Source organism: Sander vitreus, chromosome 16, assembly GCF_031162955.1.
Source record: "Sander vitreus isolate 19-12246 chromosome 16, sanVit1, whole genome shotgun sequence".
NCBI lineage: Eukaryota > Metazoa > Chordata > Actinopteri > Perciformes > Percidae > Sander > Sander vitreus.
Window position 1 is genome coordinate 25,292,055 of NC_135870.1, and position 21,067 is coordinate 25,313,121.

General features: G+C 42.8%; 1 protein-coding gene across 1 annotated transcript in view; it reads left to right on the forward strand.

The window, feature by feature from the left end:
• Nucleotides 1-21,067, forward strand: part of vldlr (very low density lipoprotein receptor) — a 56,052-nt gene extending 34,985 nt beyond the window's left edge. The window contains 10 exon segments of the mRNA XM_078271215.1: nucleotides 133-304; nucleotides 2,205-2,429; nucleotides 2,524-2,642; nucleotides 3,196-3,335; nucleotides 6,205-6,346; nucleotides 9,261-9,410; nucleotides 15,122-15,181; nucleotides 18,309-18,383; nucleotides 19,035-19,204; nucleotides 19,860-21,067. Coding sequence (XP_078127341.1) covers nucleotides 133-304; nucleotides 2,205-2,429; nucleotides 2,524-2,642; nucleotides 3,196-3,335; nucleotides 6,205-6,346; nucleotides 9,261-9,410; nucleotides 15,122-15,181; nucleotides 18,309-18,383; nucleotides 19,035-19,204; nucleotides 19,860-19,895 — 1,289 coding nt within the window. The 3' untranslated portion in view covers nucleotides 19,896-21,067.

Sequence of the window (21,067 nt, forward strand, 5' to 3'; positions counted from 1 at the left end):
CCTTTTATTTAGAGATTTCCCCCCCCCCCATGTTTAAAAGGCTTTGAAATGATCCAGCATCAGCAGGTGGAACAGAGCAACCGGAGGTACATTGAAGACGTGAGCTATAAACTAAGCCTTCCCTGTCCTCAGGTAAGGAACCCTCCCTGATCTTCACCAACCGCCGTGACATCCGTCGCCTGGGTCTGGAGAGGAAGGAGTACACTCAGATTGTGGAGCAGCAGAGGAACACAGTGGCTCTGGATGCCGACTATAACCAGCAGATGATCTTCTGGGCTGACCTGGGCCAGAGGGCCATTTATAGGTAGATTACACACACCACACAGAAGCATGTGAGGTAACACCACTAACACAAAGAAGCTGCAGAGTCTCCTCTGATTTGACATTTCAATACGATGATTCCACTTTGTCATTCAAGTTAAAGTAGATTTTCACGGTTTCTAACATGATAGAAACATGGTGGCTGCATGAAAGCAGTGAAACATAATTGTCAGTATAAAGACCTGTTACCTCTGAGCATCTTCAAAACAACCCACAGTGATCATTCTTTCAAAGTGCATCTAACCTTGGCATCTTTCTTTTTTTTAAGAAAACCATTTAGCGGTCTTGTAGCCATACTAGTGGTGTGGTTCCACATATGTCAATTTTGTTAGTTGAAAAGTACATCGCCAAGTTCAGAGTAAAACCTCTAACTGTTGGATGGGTCACTATGACGTTGAGTATGTCCGTGCTTCCCACAGCATGAATCCTGATTTTATTTTTAGCCATGCTAGCAGCATGGCTCTTGGTAGAGCTTAGATCTGGCCCAAAAAATCCACCCCGATCCAACCAGAGCCTGTGCACGTTGTGTCCGAGACCGGCTCGGCCCGACACATTAACTGGAATTATGAGCCAGAGCCCGATTTTAAACCCGACACTTTTAATACGTGGGCCGTTATAACTGACGTTCTCAACTACAATTCTGAGTTGTTTGAACTCAACGCATTTCTCTGAGGGCTTGCTTCGCCCTCATGTTTGGAGAAGTAGCAAGAGAGGACGTTGAAGGCCGACTATCATCTTTTCTGCCACGGCGAGCCTGCTTCATGTCTGTTCATCATCCAAGTCCCCGTTTGATTTGCCGTCATAGGCGAGCAGCGTGCCGCACTTAGCCTAATGCAGTGAGTTGTTTGAACTACAGAAATCGGTTTAGAATTCTTAACTACAGGTAATGCAACAAGGACGAAGCATGTAAACTGCGCTGTTTGTTTATTCAGAATGGAATGTATCGCAAATGGATCCGAAATGAAGAAACGTGTAAAAAAAAAAAACACAAAAAAAAACAAAAAAACTCTAACCTAAACTCGACCCTATAGCTGCTCCCTCAGCTGAATAGCGTGGGTAACAGATCAGGGCAGTAACATAATCAAAGCCCTGGAACCATATAGGAGACTTTCTTGTCTCGATCACCTAATTAATACTGTCCTTCACCACGGTCTGCATGCTGACGCAATGGCCGACAACAGTGCTGCAGAGGGGGGGCGGAGACACGATGTAGCCCAGTTTACCTCACACTCAAGTCAGTGCAGGACAGACACCCAGAGCTACAGGAGAAGCTGGAGAGGCAGAGCTTTCTCCCCACCGAATAAGGCTAATAAAGTAGTGATTAAAAAAACACAAATGCTTGATCAAGGCCCTGGCCCGAGGATAGTGGCGGAAAATATCGGCTCGGGCAGAGAATCTACATACAATTTTAGAGCTCGTCATTAAATTTGGTTCACACATCTGTGGCCCCCTCAGGATGAATTGTAATCACTTTGGTAATCCCCTGACTTTTCATCTAGTGCCATCATCGGGTCATTTTAATTTGCCAAATACTTGCAAAACTAATGACATTACCGTCATCCTCAGCTGGACTCTGTGTTTAGTGCTGATTAGCAAATGTTAGCATTAAGCTCAAGTTTGGGTATATTTATCTGAACCACTAACTTTGCCTGAAGTAAGGCATCCATATTTAGACTTTTTTTTTTATATTGGACTTTTTTTATATTGGACTTTTTGAGGCGAGATTAGTTAAGACTTTGCCCTGCGTTGTTTTCTGAAAAATTGTATTTAAACTAATGTGGCCATGTGAAGATTCAACTGATTGTTTGTCGAGGTCTTGATAGATGATATGAATCTTAAATTTTAGTGACATGGTCTGTTCTTTTTTTTTTTTTTCTCCTCAGCACTGTGCTGGACAAACGCGGGGACGTCGGCATCCACAGCAAAGTGATAGACAACGTCCAGACTCCTGTGGGAATCGCCGTGGACTGGATCTATAAGCACTTGTACTGGTCTGATCTCGGCACCAAAACCATTTCTGTAGCCAACTTCAACGGAACCAAGCAGAAAGTTCTGTTCAACAGAGGCCTCAAAGAACCGGCATCCATCGCTGTAGATCCGCTGTCTGGGTGGGTGGAAAGCTCGTTTTGATTTCAGGTGAAAACCTTTCATTTCCATTTGACAATATACATTTACAGGTCTGTGTGTGTGTGGGTCCTGTAGGTTCCTGTACTGGTCTGACTGGGGCGAGCCAGCCAAGATTGAGAAATCTGGTATGAATGGAGGGGACAGACAGGTTCTGGTGGCGACGGACATCCAGTGGCCTAATGGAATCTCCCTGGGTAGGATCTCACACACACGCACGCACGTTTTTTTTCTTCTTCTTGTCTTTCAGCTTATACACAAACTCCTTTTGTAGCAGTGTTTACATTTAATCTGCCAATTAAATGTTGTGGATTTCTTCCCAGATGCCTTATGTTGTTAAAATAACTCCGCTCCTGAAATAAATTTAATATTTTCTTTTTATTAAACACCTGACCAGATCATATTTTATAATGAAATGCTCTCCTTTGTTCGGTCTCTCTTCTCTTCCTGTGCTTGCATCCCCCCCCCCACTGTGGAAAAGCCATCGATTTGTCCTTAATGAAATGTTGTATTGATTTCAATTTCTTTTCTCTCCTTGTCTCATCCTGCCATGCCTCATCTTCTTTCTGTACTCTTCTGCATTCTTTCGTCCCCCTATTCCTTAACTCCCTGTTCTCATTTATCATGTATCACTCCTTTCCTTTTGTTTCCACTTTTCTTTTCTCTCATTTATTAACCATTCTTCTGTTATTTCTTCCATCTCGAATTTCTCACCTCATCCTCTCCTGTTTCTCCCCCAACCCCCCCCAGATCTGATCAAAGGCCGGTTGTACTGGGTTGACTCTAAACTGCACATGCTCTCTAGTGTTGACCTGAACGGAGACAACAGGAAGAAAGTACTCCAGTCTCCGGACTACCTGGCTCATCCCTTCGCTCTCACGGTTTTTGAGGTATTGCTGCTGTTATATTCTCATTTTCACACAACTCTTTATTTTTTTTCTGACCAACTAAAGGTGGCACACAGGTTATGATTGTCTTATAATGATTTATCATTTGGTCTTGACTCATTGAAACAAGTTGGACGGAAACCGCAGTCTGGGTCAGTTGGTGTTGACAGTCTGGAGATAAAATCGTTTAGGGTTGTCTAGTCTCGCATTGCAAGACCTTCCTCTGCAGCGCTGCGGAGAAAAACGAGCTCTGGTTTATTGGCATTTCTTTAAACCAATCCCAGTCGTCTTGGGCGGTGCCAAGTGCTAGACGGAACCACGGTGCCTCTGCAAAATAGGTTCGGGAAGATGCTTGTTTTGGTGGAACGTGTACGTTCAAAAAGTTTTAAGTCGTGCAACAGAAAACTCTGATTGGACAGATGGTCTATCTAGCTGTCTGGATTTACCCTGCAGAGATCTGAGGAGCAGTTAACCATAGTCCTCAGAAATCCACCAGAGTTTAGAACGCCAACATGATGAAAGCGGAAGGTGACGGACATCCGGACGAAAATAAGGGACATCCGGCGGCACCGGAACAACAAATGAATCCTCGTCGATATAGACAAGGGGTTGTTTAATTGTCTGATCATTAAAATTATAATTATTGTATTTGTTTTAGGACAGGAATCAGGTCCCTCAACATATGTAAAACGAAACTAATAAACAGTAGCCCTGATCGAGGACCATCATTCTATGTCTCTAGTACCATGGCCTGTCCTGAATCGGGGCGGAGCTAACTTTTTGTGCAGATTCACAGCTTGCTTTGAATTCACTTCACTGTCATGTTGACGGTCCTCCCTCCCCCTTTTTAATACAAAATGTTTTCCTTTCGTGTCTTTGACTTTCTGCAGAGATTGCAGTATCATTAAGCACAGCAAACTTGGATTAATAGTTTGTGTTGGTACACTCATAGGGAAAGTGTGTTTTGCTGGATTTTGTTGGCTGCCTTGCAAATGCGACGCTAATCCGTCTACGTGTCGTCCGTTGTGTTGTCTGCATTTACTCATCCAATATGTGCTCCTTTCTGGCTGCCGTAACCAGCAATCTACGTTGATGAGAAATGAAAACATTAAGAATAGCTTGCAGTTTGCCTTCTAGTGAGTACACAGCTATTTAAAGCATGTTTAGTTTATATCAGCTATTTTCTAGTGAGGGGATTAACTCATGGAAAGCAGGTACACTTGGTGGCTCACTAGCCTGATGTCGTCATACTCGGATTCTAGTCAGAATCTGAGTCTGATGCTGCTCCATTGGGCTGTGATTATGGGGCGTGTTTCAACCGAACCGGGAAAGAGAATGTCTCTGCACTCAACTGGACAGACCTCCAACCAATCAGAGCAACGGAGTATGTGACGTATGATAAATCAAACTGCTGCCGAATCCCGTAAGGACGGCAAAAACATCTTTCCGATCGACAAATGCCTTGATCGTGGTTCTCTGTTCCTCCTTTTTAAATGAATGCGCTGTTGATATCTTCCATAACAGACGTGATGGAGTAATCTACACATCTTAGTTCTCCAGCAGAGGCCATCTTTGTTGTAAACAAATTCAACCCGAGCGCTGTTTGGTGACGTGGTTGATTACGTTACTGTTGATCATCTGTCCATCGTCTAAAGCCCGCCCTGACAATTTGATTGGTCCAAACAGCTCTGGTTTGAGCACAGTTGCTCCACAACGGATCAAGTCCAGACCAAACTTCCCGACCTCAAATGTTGTGGGCGGGGCTAAATTTGGCTGGCATCCAGGCTAGTGGATCACGCCTTCTATCTGAAACTATAGTTTCCTAATCTCAAGTATCAACAATGATATCTGCTGGTTAAAACCTGTAGTCTTCATATAGTATATGCATGTATAGGGCTTTCTTACATGTAATCTATCGGGATTATAGAATCGTGGACATGTGGCTCTCTCGCTGTCTCTCTCACCTACACCCACTCGCACAACTGCTAACTCGCTCACTCAGACGGATGACATTTATTCACATGCAGACACTTGTGCTTAAGATGCAGCTCATGTCTGAACACTGCGTAGTGCACAATGTTAGTTACAGTATACGGTTGTAACAATTAGTAACGGTTTTATTAAAGCCATTTTTGCATCTTCCTTTTTCCAAATGATAGAAGTGTGATCTAACTAATCAGTCCATGAAGCGTTTAAGGTTCAGTGCTCTCATCATAGGCAACCTCGGCGCTCCTTCATGGGAAAAATCCTCTGCTGCACAGGAAGTTCCGTGTTTTTGGGGATAAACATGAGAAGAATTAAGATGTTAACATGAGCGGTGAAAGCCACCAAGGCTGAAGAGGCCAAAACGGAGCGCAGTCTAAATCGGCAGAAAATCCAAGTGGAGACGTGGATTTGACTGACAGGTGGTCCCCGCAACGTGTGCAGTGCAGGAACAGCACACACACGGTCCTGACACACAGATGGCTGAATTTGTGACGTAGTCTTTCCATCCCCATTTAACATCTGACTGAACATTGGACTCAAATATTTTTGAAAGGACCTTCTAAAAAAAGACTACTGGTGAACCTCTGTTCAGTCGGCTCACACGGTTGTTCAGATAGGAAATATAATTTGCAGGGAATGGCTATGTGAGGCAGTGTAAGATCAATGTCTTTGAAAGTATTTATTACTGAAGAAAGAATTGATTATATTGTATTTGTATAATAAATACCACTGAAACTTCTCGTTTCTGACTAGGTTGCAGTTGTCTATCAAAATTTTGAATCCGGATACTGCTGCTACAAGTTACCACGGCAACAATACTTCTGAGCTTCTTTTAGCTATTAATGGGAATATAAGCGGTCTCTTTTTTTTCCTGTCCCCTCTCCAGGATCGAGTCTTCTGGACGGATGGTGAAAATCAAGCCATCTTTGGCGCAAACAAGTTCTCAGGCTCGGACGTGGTGACGCTGGCCAGCAACCTGAATGACCCCCAGGACATCATAGTGTACCATGAGCTGATCCAGCTGTCAGGTAAGAAGCTGTAGTAAGTAGCTGCAGTTAGTTAATGAAGGTTAATGGGGAGAGTTAATCAGAAATGACTGTAATTACACATGATTCAGGTACAGGGAATACTAATGATGATTATCATTTTAGCTTTAATCATGCAGCCATAATTTACACCGGTCTACTAGCCACTGATTTCTGAAAGGAAAGGGCAAATAGTTTTTTGCTTTTTGACAAAACAATGTTGTCCGCTAGCTGTTCATCAGTTGGAGTTTGCTGATTTTTAAACTTGAAAGTTCAACCTTTTTAATTGTGAATCGGCTGTTTCCAAGGTTAAAGTGCACTTTCAAACCACCTTCTTTCTTACACATTTCAATTTTGAGCTCCTTCCTCTGCCATTGAAATCTTTTAGTTTCATTTTGTTTTTCTTTATTTTTAACACGTGGTGGTCTAGACCCGATCACGTATCTTAAAGTCCTGCATGTCGGTCTGACTGCCCAATTTAAAATGTTTGTGTGCATGTGTCAAGAAATGTCTGACAAACGAAGCAGAAGAGGTTGGTGAGGACGTTATCGTGCATCGTGAGAGATTAGCCTGTTCAGCACTGACTTAACACTAGCACCTCCGGGCATTTTAGGCATACAATAACTGGCAAGTCTGCCGCCCAGCAGCGTCTACGTCTGTTTATTGCCGATGGGCTATCAACACATCGACCCTCTCCATCTCTATAGCGCTGCATTAATCTCTATCGAAGCAAAAACGCGCACAGCCCCTCGCACATTATTCATAGCCAGATAGCTGATGTAACGACTGACAACTGCTGTGCTCTTAGCAATGTACAGTAATGTGTGCTATTTAACTATAGTATAAGCTTGGCTGTGGCTAATCTAGAGATTCGACATGTCCTTTTTTCTTTTTTTTTTTCTTTTTTTTTCGTCCAGCCGTCACACATCCAGGTAGCAGGGATAGAAATTATTTTTTGTTTGTTCACCTGCTACTGTGGCTGGTGGATTCCGAAATCTACCACTCACTTTCTTTGCCTCTTTCATGTGAAAAATAATACAACCAGATCTACAATACACGTGCATGTTTATTTCCTAAGGACTTAAGGAAAATCTTAACATTCTCTTTCTCTCTCATGCACACACCTAGTGTTTCCACTAGGATTTATAGAGCATTTGGAGCTAATGAACAGTTAAACATTATCGTGCCCCCTCCGTAAAGCTTTTAGTAGCTTATTTGGGGTTCCTCATTTCACGCGACCTACGTATGGTCATTGTACCTTCTGAAATTGTGTTTGACGCAATGATGACGTGTGAAATAAACGAAACCAATGCATACACAGATGCAGAACGCATTTTGCAATGTGCATCTTGGATCACTTTTTCACTGACTATGACCACTACTTTGTCATTACTAAACATTGTGCCAAAATATGAACAATAACGTCAGTGGGCTTATTTGCTAGCTAACCACTGCTCCAGTACATAGACAGTACCTTAGAACAACGTTACGTGAAACGGGTGATTTAATGGCAACGCTCATGTTACATAGTTAAACCACAAAACAAAATACTCATTGAACGTTTTTCATTTTGGTTTTGAGTGGTATGCATCCGCACTAACCTCAAACGTTTTAAACCGTATTGTTATTGCAGCGTGTCGGGAATACGTCTCCTTCAGCAGGGAGTCCAAGGCAGAGGGACCGCAGCGTTCTCTGACGTTAGCTTTGTGTCTCAGCTGGGGTCTGATCAACAGTAAATCCATTAAAGTCACTGCCCATTATGCTATTTTCCAAACTACTGTAGCTGTCATATTTCACAGGGTTTTCATGGTAAATCGGCTGCTGAGGCTTCCGTAGCTGTATGCCACGCTGCCTGAGGAGAAACTGCTACTCTACTCGCGCGGTTTATTTGGTTGCCATGACTTCGCCAGTGATGACATCCTGTCACTGTGCAGTTGCTAACCCTCAAAGGGATGACCGAAATCTACATGTGACACCGCCTTCACATTGGCATAGTAGATACACCTGCGAAACGACCAGAAGTCATTCATTTCCTATGGAGATTTGCAGGCTGCATGCGAATGGGTCCGAACTGATGCGAACGAGTGCGGTGTGAAAAAAAATCGTGTCCGTTAAAACTTGAATTCGTACGACAGACGGTTCCTATCCGAGCGGAAGTTAGTGTTGCTATGGTACAGATAAACAAGTTTGAATTCTTCATTTTAATAAAATAATGATTTCATAACGATATGTTGTCATGTAATCGATTCATTTTGGAGTATGAGAAAAGTTATTCCGTGCAGAAACGATGCATAGGATACCTGCTATGGCTAAGTTGGTTAGCAACAGACATCAAACTACTGTATTGACATTATACCGCTATATCACATTTAACCGACCTGACATATCAACATCCTGGGCAACTTTTCTCCACGCAACCCTCAGATGAGAGGTCATAGAGAATTGGGCATTTGGACACTGACCGAATGAGTTGTTCTAGTCTCTCCGCCATTTTTTTTTTTCTACTCTCTTCTGACGCTTTCAACGGTGTAGTACAATGTCCACTGGGGGGCGCATTGCGTATTACGGAGCTGATTTCAAGTGCCAGTGTGAAAGTGGCGTAAGGAGGCAGGTTGGGGTGGTGGATGGGATCAAACAACTCAGGACTTTCACCCAGGAGACTGGGGTTCATAGCAGAGCCAATGAACCGCAATCTATAAGCCTTCTAGGGATGTGGCGCCCTGCCCCCACTGCTATACTGTGCATGCGACACACACACACACACACACACACACACACACACACACACACACACACACACACACACACTCCTTGATTTATAGTTGGATGTGATGGATGATTTCTGTGCTACAACTTGATTGCACATTTTCTAGACGCGTTTGTCAAAGTACTCAGAGCTACTGACTCTTGTGTGCAGGTCCTAACTGGTGTGCAGAGAAAGGTGCAAACGGAGGCTGTAGCTACATGTGTCTGCCTGCGCCGCAATTCAACAAACACTCCCCCAAATACACCTGTGTGTGTCCAGAGGGACAGGAGCTGGCTGCTGACAGCTTACGCTGCAGACCTGGTGAGTCACAGCACCACAGTGGTGAAACCGCTTTATTTACTTGCATGTATTTGTCATGTTTACACCTGAACCAGGAGCACACATTTGCAACATGCAAGCTTCAATTTTCAACACGACATCATTTCTCATCCCATTTAATTTTGGTTATCAGCACTGATTTCCCGAATCGATTTAGTTGGGTATGTTTTATTTACAATTATCTTTTTCTTGGCTATGAATAAGATTCCCAGAGAACTAATGTTGCAATTTTTTACAAAGAGTCCTTTTAACGTTATTAAAAATGGGTAACGCTTTACTTGAAGGTATCGACATTAAAAAAAGTACATTTCGTTTTCTGGGGTCAATTCTTAATGTAAACATTACTATTTAACACTTGAAGGTATCGACATAATCGTGACATGACACTGTCATAACTGACATGACACTGTCTTGAACGTGTCATAAACGTTATAAACAAGTCCTAAACGTTTTATGACTTCTGTTATTAAGTGTAATTCGGTTTTTGTCATGACAAGTTGGCATTGTTTGGGTTGTCTTGATTATGGCAACTTGACATTAATCAAAGTGACATTACCAGAAGTTGTCTTGGTCATGACAAGTTGACATTCAATTTGTTTGGGATGTCTTTGTAATGACAACTTACAACCAGGATGACCTTACCAGAAGATGTATTTGTCATGACAACTTGACATGTCTTCCTGTTTAATGTCAACTTGTCATGACCAAGACAACTTCTGGTAATGTCACTTTGATTTAATGTCAAGTTGTCATAATCAAGACAACCCAAACAATGTCAACTCATCATGACAAAAACCGAATGACACTTAATGACAGAAGTCCTAAACGTTTAGGACTTGTTTGACACGTTCAAGACAGTGTCATGTCGTAGTTATGACAGTGTCATGATATGATTGTCGATACCTTCAAGTAAAGTGTTACCAAAAATGTTTACACTAAGAATTGACCCCAAACAATTAAATGTACTTTTTAATTAACATAAACACACACGCACTTCTGCAGTCAACAAAATGAAACGCAACTCTGCAGACTTCACCGTCAGTATCGGTTGACCAGAAAACGATGACATGGTTGGTACCAATGTTTGCATTAGGTAGTCTTTTTTTTTTTCTCTCCACATGATAGTGTTATCTTTCCTCTAGCTTTAAAATGGAGCCAGCTCAAATCGATATTGGAATTGTTCAGTATACACTACTCCATGTTCTTCTGTGGATCCTGTGTCATCTTGCTTGTTTGGCTGTTTTTAGCTGAAACATTAATAATCCATAGAGAATTATGACCGTATATATATGGGCAAATCTGGAGACATTTTTACACAAATGGGTCAGGTTAAACCACCAAACGAATGGTAAACATGTAGCTGTCAATCGTGTTAATGTGCATTTCAACTGCTGGACACATACTGCAAGGCCATCCTGTGCATTCCTCCCTACTTCATCTTCCCTTTACTGTGCTGCCTGCCTCAAATGGGCCTCTTCTTAAAGAATTGATTACAAAGCAAAGGCTAAAGAGAGCTGGGCTTTCACAGGGGATCCCCCAAAACGGAATCAATTCTAAGAAACCAAATTAATTCATTTTAATTCTTTGGGTGGAACTGGCTTTTAAAGAGTTTTGTCACTCCCTCCCTTTTTCCTCTGCTTCTCAGCCGCTCAAGCATGTTTACTTGGTGTTAGTGTTCCCTCTGCGAGTCTTGACTATCTGTATCCATGCCAGCCACAAACCCAGCTGTCGGTTTGTGTTAGTAGTCTGACAGCTGAACAGTAGCTGAGTCGTTAGTGTTTTGATCCAGTTTCTCCCCCCCCCCCCGTCTCTTTGGCAAGCCTCAACACCGTGCTGCTGCACATCTCAGCTGCAGCTCTGTCTCCTCCCTCTTTGTTTGAAAGTGTCTTTGTGGTCTCATCCTGACAGCTGAGTTCTGTGGGTTCCTGAGGTTGATCCTTCTTCCACTCTAAGTGGCTGAGCCCAAACCAGGGAAAACGGCCCCAGACCAAAAGTACAGAGTGTGACGACGGAGGTGTCCTCTTTGGCAGCAAAACAAACTATTTCAATGTTATCCTGATTAACTGGATAAAATGTTGGCCCATCCAGTCAATGCATTTAATCCACTTGTTTAGTGATTGTATGGGATCATAGTCCATAGGGGATGTCATGTAAATCTTTGTCGCCAAGAATGAACCCTTGGGGGAACTCCACATGTCAAATTAGTTCTCTAACCTACCAGAAATTCACGTTCTGGTATATTCTTCCAGTTTGTCTTTTTTTTCCCTCTCGTCAAAATCAGCTCGAGGTGCTGCAAAATTATGGCGAAGACATGTCCGCCAATATTGAAAATGTTTAAACTGAAGAAATTATTTGCACTTATCCTCAAGCTGTTTGACTCTTTCGTTTCAACTTGAGGAGAAGTGCAAATAATTTCTTAAGTTTAAACATTTTCAATATTTGCGGCTATGTCTTTGCCATTATTTTTGCACCAAACTGCAACTCTGCCCTCCATCAGTCTCTCCCCCCCCCCCCCCCGATCTACTCTGCAGCCCAGCTCCTTTCTGCGCTCCCACAGATTAGCCTTTTCATACTCAAGCAGCAGCGGCCAGGAACCTGACAGCTGAATTCTGTGCACATACTCTCCTAATTGGACTCAAACTTTAGACCGAGACACTGGTATACACAAAGTACTGCAACATCTCCCAAGCAACTCTCTGCGTCGTCCTCCTGCCCTCCTGAATGAAAGTCTGCCTGGTTAGCCTGTTCAGTTTTCTTTAAGACTTCTGTTCTTTACTTTCCTCGATTTCCAAGTGAGAACTTCTGGGTCTGTTTCCAGAGTTTCTTGACTGTTTGTGCAGCCTGTCTTTTCTTGTTTTTCCTGCTCCATTTATAACTGCCTCAAATGTGGTTGTCTGACTCAGGTTGTATATTGGTGGAATAAGTAATTTCCGAGTGTTTTTCTTTTGTAAATTAATTTGTATGTATCATTACAATTACTTATAACCTGGGGCTTATTGTCCAGTAGCCAAGGTTTTACTGAGAAAAAAACAAACCGCCCACCTCTTTGTCCTTAATTATAAAGTAGAGCTGTACAGTTAGCTGATGCTTTAGTTTGACCTTGTTTATACGAATCAAATTCTCACTCAGGAGGTGACCTACTCTTGTCCTTTACAAATGGATCCAAGTTTGTATTTTACATGGCTCAAAAGTAGAAACAAATGGTGAAGGTTACCGGAGAGTAGATCCCTATGCAGTTTGCTGCAGTGGCTAATCCAGGATGCTAACATTTGTTTGCTTTTGTTTAGTCTCTGTGACCAGTGGTTTAATGTAAAATTGAAGTGTATTTGGAAAGCTTTAAGAGGGTTCTGCCGTTTGCCCCTGGCCTCTAATTTCTCAAATCTCCATTTTTATTTTACCACACCAGTTCTATTTGAATCATTGAAAGATTCCCAGATACAGTATGGGTGGCGGTAGAGGTGTGGAACCAGTAGATATGGTAGGATGAGCTCTGTGCTCCAGTAAAAGTCTGCCAGCTCTGTATCCGGTTTTACAGCCTGCCTCGTCTACAGAAATGTAATGGCCTTTATATCGTGAACGTCCCTGCAGCCTCCTTACGGCCTGTTTAGGAATCTGGAGCTGCCTCCAGGCTCTTTCCAGCCGCTGGGATGACTGAATGTACCACCCAGACGGTTTTATTTTTTTCTCTGCACAATTTCATGCAGCTTGTGTGTCTTCTGTGTGTGTGTGTGTGTGTGTGCAGTTCCAGGGTGTGTTTCTGAGCATGTGGATTAATGCAAACTCGTTTCTATCAAGCTTGAGTGTCTTGTGTGTATCTGGGAGTGCTCGGGTTGTCGTGTGTGTGGAGTGTCTTTGTGTGTGTGTCGATACAACTGTGTTTCTACGCCTGTCTGTGTCTGGTAGTGTTTAAATGTGAGAATGGTGTGGGAGGGGTTAAAGAGGGATGCCTGTCACTCGCTGAATGCTCCTCCACCTTCCTCCGAGTTGGGCTGCAGCCAAAAGACTCGCAGCTCTTTACTGAACCTTGAGCTAACATATTTATCCCATTTTACAGCCATTGCAGCTGAAACAAATAGAACTGTAGAGCATTGTGCAGTTGCAGCTTTGACCGGCTCTAATCTTGTTAGTAAAAGAAAGTAATGAGCAATGCTTTCACTTCAGGGTTGAACCTGAAACTACCAGTGAGGGATTTATATAACAGCCTTTAGAGGCAACTGGAGAGTGTTTTACTTCAGACTAAACAATCTCAGGCTGAAATACAAGATGCTGTTGGGACTCCAGTTTGTTTTATTATTCATCATTAGTCTGACCTGTCATAGTTTTAGATTAAGGGTTTTACAGTGAGGGTTTGTCCATGTTGTATCAAAGCTCAATTCTGAATCAAAAATGCTAATCAAATTTCCAAAAGCACACGCTTTTGGACTGTCTGTTCTCCAAGGCTATACGGATGAAAAATGACAAATAGATTATGAGAAGAATGAGAAAAGAGGGCTTCAAACCTTGGCCATTGTCTCACACTCTCATTGTCAGATTGTTTCTGACAACCTGAGTTTGGGGGAGGGGGGTGGAGCTGATCCCCTGCTGACATCGGGTGGTACGCCCTCCGTCACCAGTCAATCACAGGGCTGACCCATAGAGAAGGACACATTCGCACCAAACCTGCACGTGTTTGGACTGTGAGCGATCCAGAGCACCCGGAAGGAAACACGCAGGCACAAGAAAAACATACAAACTGTAAGGTGTCAGATTCTCAGTGTTGGTATAAAAAATAACTTCAAATTGAAGTTAAGGGGAGCACTACTGTGTATGTAAAAAAAAACAAAAAAAACAATTTAAAGCAGTTTGTGGCTCCAGAGGATCTGGTGAAGTCTGATAAATTGCCTCAAGTGATGTCCCTGAACTGTTAACAGTTAAGTTATGAGTTAAATTATTGCTTCTGCTGCATCAATTTTGATCTTTTTTTTTTCTCTTAAAACAGTCCAGTGTGCCTCCGACAATGTTATAGGAGTGCAACGACGCACAATAGTGTCCTGTAGGTGAAGGATTTGGAAACTGTTTTAGTCCGAGTTGGACTGTGCTTACTGTTGTATTGTTTGGCAGGAGGTATTTACCTGTAGCAGTAAGCATTTTCAACTCCTACACAGGAGACCTAACGGCCCTAGGATTTTACAGTAAACGCAGCCTCACTCTGCTGCCTCTGCTAATCAACGCTGCATTGATTCGCCTGAAAGGATTTTATTGTTGCTGCGGCCGTCTGTCCTGGTTGTACAGAAACTGATAGAGGCGATGTGATCAATACGGTTTACTGTGCGATGTGGCTTTAAACGTTTTGAGTTGTTTCGGAATGTCGCTATCTTTTCCAGCTTTTGTGTACATCTGGCTTGATTGTTAACTGTGAGGAACCGTAAGGATTGTCTATGTCAATCTGTAACGCTGCTGCTGTTTGTGTATGTTGCCAATGATGTCAATGACTTTGTTTGTTTGTCTTGTCTCTTGGCTTATTTATTGCTTCTTTCCAACTATACAAAATGGATCCTGCTTTCATCAAGCGTTTATTTACTAGTTTAGTCTCCTGAGATGTGGTCTATTTTCAAAGAAGGCCTACTTTTGTGTGTGTGCAGTTTTAAAAATGGGACAACTTCTGTAGCCTGTTTCCTTTTCATAAGGATGACTCTTGGTCCTCTCTGTGACAGAACATTCTACCAAAGGTCCCTCAAAGGATGATGGAAAAGCCTTGATACAGCCACCCCCAGGTAAAACCATCAGCTGTTGCCTGCGCCACTGCCGTCTCTGACTCTAAAGCATGTTGGGCTTTGTTCAAAAATGAAATAACATTTACTGTTTTCCTCCCTTACTGTGGATTCAAGAGGTGCTTTTCCATTTTAATTGTTAAACTGGACATCTGGCTTTTAATTATTTTTGGCTGCATCCTTAGTTGCAGTTTATTTGGCTTTTTCTTTGCAACGTGCTCTTTAATCATTCCGCTTTTTTTTTTTTTTAAATCTACTGCCTAAATTAAACTGTAAAATCACTTGTGTCCACGGTATCGAGATTTTTAACATTCTGGGTTGAATGTCTATTTCCTGTCCAACGTATCTTTAATGATGGCTTGTGGCTGTGCTCTGGTGTTAGTTGATGGTTACATTCAGATGTGTTATAGGCCTTGGTGCACTTCTGATAAGTAGCCTGAGGTTTTCCATCGGTAATTCTATTCCAGCTGTCCTCAGAGGCCTGTACTACGAAGCGAGATTTGGCGTTAATGAGCTAACTTCAGGTTCAACCCAGGGTTTTCTGTACTACGAAGGTGGATCACTTGTGATCGGGTTCAATCGCCGTGGTAACTTACGCTGAACGCCTAACCTGGTCGGGAGCAGGTTAAGTTGGAGATCAGAGATCAACCGGTGTAAAAGCACCGCCTACTGACCAATCAATACTCGAATGATAACGGCGTCACCGTTCTTAGATCAGGCGGAGCTCGATGCGCAGAGAGAGGGAGGGAGAGAGAGAGAAAGGGGTGCGCACATAAAAGTTAAAACATTTAGAGACCGACAACCCCGTTAGCATTCCCTGATGTGTATTTATGAAATGTATAGATTGTAATGGGAGGGAATTACATATCGGCTCGGCTTCTTGAGCCGTGTGTTGCCAATGCGCACATCAGTTTTGAATTTTGTTTTTATATATTTTATTTGCTCTCACGATGGCTTCCCACTGCCAGGGTTGCAACTGAAATACTAGGCTAAAGCAACGACAGTTTATGGAAAGTGCACAAGTGTAATTATGGTCAGATCTTGGTCCTGACTGATGGGGAAGTGATATTAATAAGCGTTGTGATTTACGCATCTACAGTCGCGTCTGTGTTTTTCATATTTATGTAGAATTATAATTTCCTCTTATGTAAAATATGCGGCTCTGGTAGAGGTTTGCGATTGGTCGTGCTGTGCAAACGCCGCCTCTTATGTGAACGCGCACGCCGCTGGATTGGGAAACCCTGGGTTGACTGAACTAGTTGATAACCAGCGTCGTGATGCAGCTTATGCGGGACCGCGGGTGTTAGGTTAGGTGAAGCCGGTTAACTGAAAGAAATCCAGGACATGTTGATCTCGCTTCGTAGTACAGGCCTCTGGTCTGTTATTTGGGCAACAAATGGCGCCACTAAACGTTATACTTCCTGATTTCATCGCCCAAAGAACGATGGGAACTGTAGTAGCCGGATTGTTTGCTGAGGCTACAGTTTCTCTCTTTTTTTTTTTTTTTTGTGGTGGGGTTTTGAGATTTAATTTCTTTCTCACTGCACACGAAACGTACGTACTTTCTACATGTTTCTCATTGGATTTAATCACAATTCATGTTAAGGTTTCCATAGATTAAATGAACACAGGCTGTGTGCTGTGATTGCCGTATAGTTCTATGTTTTTTATTGCACCTGTTGAGCCACTGAGGTGAGACCAGAATCTAAACATGGAGGCTGACACCACATTTTCATTAATGATCGATTTTGTGCATGGTATTTAGTTTAGTTGGGCCTAACCGTGTATGTGCTTTGTGTCCGTCTTAGGCCATATTTCTGGCTCGACTTCAGCTGCATGTTGATTCTCTCTAAATGTGATTAGTACACGTATGCTAAAATGAGTGTTTGCTCACTCACTTTGTCCTAATCCTCTGAAAAATGCAGTTGGAGAAGGAGTTCCACATAGAAACAGGGACTCTAATCAGCAACACAAGGAGCACAGACAGTTTGCTGATGGGATCTTGTTTGTGTCTGATTATAGCACTTGTTCTCATGACCCTCAGTTTTGTGTTGATGCCAGAATGTTGGTAAAAGCGGTCTGCTCACTTCTCCCCACACATGGAACGCTGTAGAGGATGCATCTCCACAGGGTGTTGACCATTTCATGTTTTGATCTTTAGTTACTTTAGGATGAGCTGGCGAGGGAAGGTTTTCTGCATATCAAATCACAGTTTAGCGTCCAACTCTGTGCTGGCAGATGTTTGTCTGCAAGCACAGCCCAGGAGCAGCACCTAGTGGTAGCAACAAGAAAGTGTCCCAAATCACCAAAATGAAAGTGTGATAGTTGTATTACTGTGAGACTTGGTGATGCCAAGTCTGTGAACTCGGCAAAGAACACCAGGGGTCTCGGTGTCCAATCAAGTCCTGATACTACAATTAAAGGTTAGAGAAGAGACCCCCTTTTTTGTGTAAGCAGGTGGATGCCTAAATTATTGTGGAAGTAGAATGTATGGTGTATTTGTACAGTTAATTGTTGACATCGTTTGGCCAGCTCCTCTGCGTTTCGATCCTTTTCTTGGCCGAGAGGCATGTTGATTACATCGCCAAGCCTTTTGGCAGCAGAGCAGACTGACTGGCAGCAAGAACACAACTTAACAAACCGTTTTTTTGTCCTGAAGTCTCTGCCGCTGATTTCAGCCAAGCTGTTTGCCAGTCATGTCACTCACTCGTCGCTGACACCAAAACCCTGCAGCCTGCTGCATGAACACCGAGACTTGATGATGATGCAGGGGGGGAAAAAAAACTGTTCTTTACGCAGTGCTGTACCAAAGTTAAAGTTTTGGAGCCAATGTCAATGACCCAGTATTCGTCAATAGAGACGTCTGTCCCTTGCCTTGAGGCATTTTAGATCAGCACTTCATAGTGACGCTCCAGCACCCAAACCAGCCATCTTCTTGACCCGCCCAACCCAACTCTGCTCCCTGGCCTGCATGCCTCTCAGGCCCGTGTCAGGACAATATGCCAGTCAATCTTGTGACTAAACCGTCTTCCCTTTTTTAACATGTTGAAATGCGTGTGCATTCTCAAACTAAACAAGTAGATGTGTGTTGGGTTTAAAGCGTTGACCTGTGGTTTGGTTTGTTTTTCAGAAGCCGTGAGCACATCCATCCAGGTGAACTCCACAGCCAGAGGGTCTGCTGCTGCCTGGGCCATACTTCCTGTCTGTACGTAACACACACACACACACACACACACACACACACACACACACACAGATCCATCGGCCATGGCTTGGTTACCTCAAATAAGTAATATGTCTAAAGTTCATCATACTATATGTGCATTCAATAGAGTTAAGGTTGCTTTAAACAGTAATTTGTGTCCTTGAAAATAGGGTTGAGTGGGAATTCTCGCTAAAATCTTCCTTTCACTGGAAAAATCTCTTTAGGAACCCAGGGTTTTAAGAGGATCTGTGTGTGCCCATCATATATTCTGAACACCACTATCACATACAGCAAATGTTGTTGTACTAATGTCCAAGCTTGAAATAATACAATATAACTGGATCCACTGTTTCCTTGAGTTATTTGTAATGCTAAAATGGCAGTTAAGCTGTGACAATATTTTTTGAGCAAGTATGAATGAAGCAAGAATGTAAAACAAAAAACAGGGTCACTAAACTTGGAATGAATTCATTTGAGGAAATGATTTGTAATTTGAGGGCAAACACTATGAATTCTAGGCAAGGTTTTTTTTATTTATTAAAGGTTACCCCCAAGATAGTACACCTTAATACACATGTGGGAACTACAGCCTATCTGCCCTGATACTGGATGATCGAACTATTTGTGTCCCTTTGCCCCCCCCCCACTCAGTGCTGCTGGCGATGGCGGCGGCTGGCGGCTACCTGATGTGGAGAAACTGGCAGCTGAGGAACCAGAAGAGCATGAACTTTGACAACCCCGTCTACCTGAAGACCACAGAAGAAGACCTCAACATCGACATCACCCGGCACGGTGCCAACGTGGGTCACACCTACCCTGCGGTGAGTAAACAACCAAACCGCCTCTGAGCATGGAGCATCATGGGTAAGAATGGTCGGCGAACGACCTCAGAGGCTGGATGTACTCATTCCAAAACACACTCGTCTCCCATTAATAATTCTCAGTAGAGAACATGTGAACTGGAATGCACAAAGTGCTACACACGGCACCTTTAGAGCCCTCTTAAATGATAAAAGGATAATAAAAAAAAATCTGGTGCTGTAGAGTTTGAGCAGCGACGCAGCTTAAATTAATTTCATCCTGACACAGGATGGAGACTGAATGTCAATGAGCTCTCCTCTCACCCTGACCTTGTGGCCTTGGGTAATCCTTGGTGCATTGCAGGCCGTCCCCAGATCCCATCTCTCAGTACACAGATTAAAGAGATTAACCTAAACCCAGCCAGAGGACACCCACCTCTGCCATTAAACTCCCAGCTGCAGCAAAAAGAACGCAAAGAAACTTTTTTACATTTCCCTTTTTTGTTTGCATGTGTAACAAAGGAGATGCAACGTGTTGATAAATTAACGATGGCGGTGTTGGTAGCTGTTTTCCCGTTGGACGGAGCCAGGCTAGCAGTTTCTCCCTGCCTCCAGTCTTCACTCAACTCAAAATAAAACCTCTTTCTCTCCTCCCCCTCCCTCTCTCTGTCTCCAGATTTCAATAGTGAGCACAGATGACGATTTATCATGATTGCCGGAGCGTTGCTTGGCGCCACGTTGTTCCCATGCCGACGGTTGTCCGCAGCAGCCCTTACAGTACGACCACATGCCTTCTGAAGTGCATTATGTCATTAACTTTTTAGAGAGGATGACTTGAGGAAATGTTATTATGTGAATACTACGATGAATTATGTGTCCATAACAGTTTTCACTTGGTACGTCCAACGTGTTGAGGATTTCTTTTCCTTTTGGTCCTCATTATTTTCGGACCACAGCTTTTGTCTTTTTTGCCCCGCCCCTCTAAAGGAGTCCGCCATCTTTTCACGAGAGGAAAGAAACGCAGCCAATTTCCTCAATTTCATCACCTGTTACTGGGCTTTCTGTGTTCAAACTGACAAGAGAACGGCGTACGTTTCTCGCCAAACAGATCGACTCTGCTGGACAGGATTTAAAACTGGATCTGAGTGACGTGCTAAAGACAGCGTGAGACTACTTTGTAGATTATTATTCAGAGTACAGAGGGGTCAAGGGTCATCAGGAAGTGAGGCCTTCATCGGCAAAATATAAACCAAACTTTGTCTTGCCTCCTCTGATCCAACGGGCTCAGATGTGTTAATATTTATGTACGATCATGTTTTGGGCAGCAATATCTAAGATGAAATTTCTTTTATTTGCTTATTTTGTTGTCTTTGCAATGGTACCTTCTGCAGCGTTTTTTTTTTTTTTTTTCAGCCAGTGCATTATTATTATTATTATTATTATTATTATTATTATTATTATTATATTGCTGTGTAAGGATAGTTATGGTGACAGCATTTGTAAACATTGTGTATATATTTACCCATCAGCCCTCAGACATGACCGTCAATCAGGACTCTCTTCAATGCACTTTGATCAAATGTTCTTCGTGTAAATAAGATTGTATACATTTGACTTGAAATACATTTTTGCTATGGTTGGGCATCGTACCAGGGTTAAAGATCAGAAATATTTAACAAAGAAAAGCTGAAAACGGGAAGTAAAACGCAACTCAATTTGGTAAAACTATTTTGTATGTTTGTGTGCTGTTGCTGTGAACTTTTTCTAGCCTTGTACAGTGTGGCGGGGGGGGGGGATATTATTACAACTAAAGTATTCTGTATCTGTGAAGAAACTGATTGGACCACTTGAGAAATAAAACCTAGTCCACAACGTTGTTCAAAA